This window comes from Octopus bimaculoides, chromosome 8 (assembly GCF_001194135.2).
Source record: "Octopus bimaculoides isolate UCB-OBI-ISO-001 chromosome 8, ASM119413v2, whole genome shotgun sequence".
Taxonomy (NCBI): domain Eukaryota; kingdom Metazoa; phylum Mollusca; class Cephalopoda; order Octopoda; family Octopodidae; genus Octopus; species Octopus bimaculoides.
In genome coordinates, this window is record NC_068988.1 from 30,195,219 (window position 1) to 30,198,956 (window position 3,738).

General features: G+C 36.9%; 1 protein-coding gene across 4 annotated transcripts in view; it reads left to right on the forward strand.

Annotated features, from left to right (window-relative positions):
- Positions 1-3,738, forward strand: part of LOC106882798 (neurexin-1a) — a 443,081-nt gene that overhangs the window by 234,603 nt on the left and 204,740 nt on the right. For all 4 annotated transcript variants that reach the window (XM_052970029.1, XM_052970028.1, XM_052970030.1 and 1 more), the window contains 3 exons: positions 818-986; positions 1,755-1,862; positions 2,761-2,858. In XM_052970029.1, coding sequence (XP_052825989.1) covers positions 818-986; positions 1,755-1,862; positions 2,761-2,858 — 375 coding nt within the window. The remainder of the gene's footprint in view (positions 1-817; positions 987-1,754; positions 1,863-2,760; positions 2,859-3,738) is intronic.

Below are 3,738 nucleotides of genomic sequence, written 5' to 3' on the forward strand. Positions count from 1 at the left end.
ACACACACACACACACACACACACACACACACATATATATATATTAATCATAGTGTACAGGCATCCAGAACTGATCAACAAGGAACACTTTTCTATATTTTAGAGATGAGGAATTCTGGACATTATTTACATTGGACAGATATTTGTCCTCATCTTGTTTGTTGTTAACACAACGTTTCGGCTGATATACCCTCCAGCCTTCATCAGGTGTCCTGGTAGAATTTTGAACCTAACACTGGGTTCTCATTCCTAAGGTATTTTTTGCTGATGTTACTATTACGTTGATGACACCTTTATATTCTGGCCCCACCAGGAAGATGTCCAAGTACTACTAGATCATGTGAACTCAATAAAGCCATCCATACAGTTCACAATGCGAAAGGAAAAAGACAATCAGCTGGCATTCCTGGACGTATTAATACCACGCACCAAGTATGGATTCAGGACATCCATATACCGCCAGCCAACCTTCACTGGATGATATTTCAACTTCAATTCCCACCATCTTCTCTCTTCTTCTCTCCATACAGAGAAACGAGACATGCAACATAAAGAGTATATCCCTTCGTCAGTTGTCCCTGTCAGTGCCTGTATGTACATATATCTGCTAAGTTGCAAGATGGTCCCTCATCCTTCCTTCAGAATTGCTCTGAACCTGTGACTGAACTGTTAAAAGCCTGCAAGTAACAACACCATTTCTCATAAAATGCAGGACAAGATAAACTTTTTTTCTTTTCAAAATAAAATATATTCAACCAACAATAATATTTCAATGTGTAGTGACTATGGCTGTATCAGACCCTATTTATCTTTTCAGGTTGATGGCAAAATCCAGGCCATCTATGATACAGCTGGAAGTAAACATATCTTAAGCAGCATTGGGAATTACAGTGATGGACAATATCACACATTGTACTTCACAAGAAATTTTACAGACTCTGTTTTGTTAATAGATAATAATGAAAGTATTACCAGTGAAAACGAAGGTCAGATATTGTTGTTTTTGTTTTTGTGCTATTTTCTTATTACTTTAAGTATCTGCTTTTCTGCTTGTTTCAGTCATTGGACTGCAGCCATACTTGTCAGCATCTTGAAGGGTTTAGCTGAATAAATTGACCTCCTAGAATTTATTTTCTTAAAGTCTCGTACTTGGTCTCTTTTGCCACACTTTTGGTCTCCTTTGCCACACTCCTAAAATACAGGGGTGTAAACTAACCAACACCAGTCGTCAAACAGTGAGTATGGACAAATGCAAAGACAGACTGGAGCAATTTAAAATGAAGTGTTTTGCTCAAGAACATAATGCGCCACTATGTCTGGGAATTGAACCCACAAACATCTAAATCATGAGTGCCACACCTTAACCACTTGACTATGCACCTTCATATATTCATATATATATATATATATATATATATATATATATATATATATATTCAGTGGGCTTCCACACAGTTTCCAACATCCATTTTCACTCACAAGATGTTATTTGCCTCAAGTCTATTGTAGGAATCACTTGCCCAAGGTGCTGCACAGTGGTACTGAACCCCTAAAGGGAGCAGCTCCTGCTGGAGAGACTCCTTGATCTCTGACCTCCACATCCTGTCAAGTAACATTACTCCAAAGATAGTTTGGAGGGTCCCAAAGGATCTTTGGAAGTACTTGCCTTTGCCATCATACTCTTTTGGTCATTTATCTTCGGTTGTTCATTATGACATTGTTACAAAACCTTAACACAATCTTTTCACTTGCAGATACCTACCCAGCTGGCTATTTTGATAAATTAACTACAATAACTGTGGGTGCAGCTGAAAAGATCTCTGCTAGTGAATACAAAGAACCGTTTTATGGTATCATTGGAGGTGAGTACCTTTTCTTTCTTTTTTACAGCAATTACGCCAGATTATTCCAGCTTATGAGTCACAAATATTTTTCTTATTTTTTCTGATGCCGTTTTATATGGTTTTGTCAAAGGGAGAGAAGAAAGAACAGTAAGGCTGCGAAGGGAGGTAATGCAACAGAGGGGTGGGAATAAAAAGAGACAGAAAGAAAGAAATATCACAACTAGATACTGGAGGAAGTAAACAGACCAAGATATCAAGTTTTCTTCTGACCAGAGACCAGGTCTGCAACACAGCAGACATTACTAAAGGCATCCATTTAGGGTGATGTTAAATTAAGCTGTAGATTAAGCCTGGCACCCACAAACTAGTATATTTCCTCTATCAGGTTTCAGTACAGTTTCTGTACACTCAATTACAGTCACAAGACTTGGGTCAGCTCATGTTTGCAATAGAAGACTTTTGCCCAAGGGGTACGCCCTTCCAATTTGGATAGCCATGTATGATTTCTACAGCAAGACACCAGTTCCTGTCCGTCTATCATACTTAAATCTCTCCATCTCTTGGCACGGTTAAATTTTTGGTTAACAGATTAATAGTTAACAAAGTTAACTTTTCGCTTAATGGTGCCCACCTTTGGTACTCAAAGAAAATGCTATAAAACTCAAACTAATAGAGCTCTTCATAGAATGTGTGCTGTGCCTGTTAGGGTTATGGTTTTCTTGGTACCATATCTACAAATTTTTCCATTCCTTTCATTATTACTTCAAATAACAAGTATTGTAGAGCTTTTCATCTTCATCTTCCACATTTGGCAGTTTCCATACTCTGATTTTTTTGTCCTATTGAATTTTGTTGAGTTCTAATCATTTTCTTTTTTAAAATTTAATATCTTTTATTCCTTTATTCTTTTGATCAGGTTACAATTTCAATAATCTATTCCTGTTTAACAATCGTAGAAAACTGACAATATCAGGTGATGCCGTCATTGCAGACATACCATATTCTCTTTCAGGGTAAGTAAAAATGTTTATTGCAGATATACTGGATTTGCTTGGTTGGTAATGAAAGGGTTAAGCTATGGAAAATGGAGTAAAAGAATCATTCTAAGAAACCTCTATTTTCCATCATAATTATTTTATTTCCATTTCTCTTAACTCACATAGATCTGGCTCCCTTCCAGCAAAGTATCTTACCATTTGCTGCAGTTCTTTGTAATCTGTCATAATGATTCGCATTCTAAGATCACATCTTGATGAAACTTTGCATACATGTTAAACTAACATCCAGTTGAGTGATAGGCTAATTGGATTTCAATAAAAATCTATAATGGGCCTCCTAGGTGGTGGTGGGGAGGGCTGTAGCACATGTTTATAAATCAGCTACGATAAGCTATGACACATGACAACGTGGACTATTTGTCAATGTCTTTGTAAATCTACCTATTTATCTAATTTATTTTACTCAGGTATCACCAGGTAATTCAGCTAGTGTTATATATATATTCTTTTCTACTCTAGGCACAAGGCCTGAAATTTTTGAGGAAGGAGGCCAGTCAATTAGATTGACCCCAGTATGCAACTGGTACTTAATTTATCGACCCTGAAAGGATGAAAGGCAAAGTCGACCTCAGCAGAATTTGAACTCAGAACGTAATGACAGACGAAATGCTGCTAAGCATTTCGCTTGGAGTACTAACGTTTCTGCCAGCTCGCCACTTTAAGTGTTATATATATTGATTTTTCTCAGTTCAAACTCCACCAAGGTCAATTTTGCTTTTCATCCCCCAAAAATTGATGAAATATGTACCAGTTAACTACTGGGGTTAATTTAATAAACTGTTTTTAACTCCTAAAATGTGGACCTGTGCCTCTATCAGAATTCTTTTTTTTTTATC